Consider the following 1,591-nt stretch of genomic DNA (forward strand, 5'->3'; position numbering starts at 1 on the left):
TCCCGAGTAGCTGGGACTACAGGCGCCTGCCACCTCGCCCGGCTAAGTTTTTTGTATTTTTAGTAGAGACGGGGTTTCACTGTGTTAGCCAGGATAGTCTCGATCTCCTGACCTCGTGATCCGCCCGTCTTGGCCTCCCAAAGTGCTATGAACTCCTTTTTAAGGAGAGAGTCATGGTGGCCAAGAAGGATGTCCACATGCCTAAGCACCCGGAGCTGGCAGATAAGAATGTGCCGAACCTTCATGTCATGAAGGCCATGCAGTCTCTCAAGTCCGGAGGCTACGTGAAGGAACAGTTAGACTGGAGACATTTCTACTGGTACCTTACCAATGAGGGTATCCAGTATATCTGTGATTACCTTCATCTGCCCCCGGAGACTGTGCCTGCCACCCTACGCCGTAGCCGTCCAGAGACTGGCAGGCCTCGGCCTAAAGGTCTGGAGGGTGAGCGACCTGCGAGACTCACAAGAGGGGAAGCTGACAGAGATACCTACAGAGGGAGTGCTGTGTCACCTGGTGCTGACAAGAAAGCCGAGTCTGGGGCTGGGTCAGCAACCGAATTCCAGTTTAGAGGCGGATTTGGTCGTGGACGTGGTCAGCCACCTCAGTAAAATTGAAGAGGATTCTTTTGCCTTGAATAAACTTACAGCCAAAAAACCTTAAAAAATTTTTAAAAATTTTTAAAAAAATTAAAAAGGCCAAGCACAGTGGCTCATGCCTGTAATCCCAGCACTTTGGGAGGCTGAGGCAGGAATATTGCTTGAGCCCAGCTGAGGCTGCAGTAAGCCAAGATTGCACCACTGCACTCCAGGCTGGGTGACAGAGGGAGACCCTGTCTCAAAATAATAATAACAAATAAATAAAATTTAAAATACATTAATAAAAAAGAAATACACATATTTTATATATATATATATAAAAGAAAAACAGCCGATATTTCTGGAGCATTTATGCTGTGCCAGGCACTGTGCTAATTACTTTCTATGCATTATCTCATTTAATACTTGCAAAAACCTCAAAAGCTGGGCATCATTATGGTATTCCCATTTTACAGATGAGGAAACTAAAGCAGAGAGAATATGTCACTTGCTCAAGGCCACACAGTTAGCAGTGGCTGAAGCCAGGTTTGCACCTACCCAGGCAGGCAGGGCCACCAAGGCTCTTCGCTATGCAGTCGGAATACGGCAGCCCCACTGTCGGGCGCTTCGGCTCACACCTGTAATCCCAGCACTTTGGGAGGCTGAGACGGGCAGATCAGGAGGTCAGGAGATTGAGACCATCCTAGTTAACATGGTGAAACCCCATCTCTACTAAAACTACAAAAAAATTAGCCGGGTGTTGTGGCAGGCTCCTGCAGTCCCAGCTACTCGGGAGCTGAGGCGGGAGAATGGCGTGAACCAGGGAGGCAGAGCTTGCAGTGAGCTGAGATCGCGCCACTGCACTCCAGCCTGGGTGACAGAGCGAGACTCTGTCTCAAAAAAAAAAAAAAAAAAAAATAGAGCAGCCCCTCTCCTCCCCATCTTTCGGTGTCCCTTCCAGCCTAAGCTTAGGCACAGAGCCACTGAAAGCCTTCTCTTTGGCCCAGCTGCTT

At 48.8% G+C, this 1,591-nt stretch overlaps 1 protein-coding gene across 1 annotated transcript in view; it reads left to right on the top strand.

Annotated features, from left to right (window-relative positions):
- The window catches only part of LOC105537976 (40S ribosomal protein S10-like), a 44,166-nt gene extending 43,499 nt beyond the window's left edge, over positions 1–667 (top strand). Inside the window, exon 4 of the mRNA XM_011977693.1 lies at positions 146–667. Coding sequence (XP_011833083.1) covers positions 146–611 — 466 coding nt within the window. The 3' untranslated portion in view covers positions 612–667. The remainder of the gene's footprint in view (positions 1–145) is intronic.
- Positions 668–1,591: the final 924 nt, after the last annotated feature.

This window comes from Mandrillus leucophaeus, unplaced genomic scaffold (assembly GCF_000951045.1).
Source record: "Mandrillus leucophaeus isolate KB7577 unplaced genomic scaffold, Mleu.le_1.0 Scaffold182, whole genome shotgun sequence".
Lineage (NCBI taxonomy): Eukaryota > Metazoa > Chordata > Mammalia > Primates > Cercopithecidae > Mandrillus > Mandrillus leucophaeus.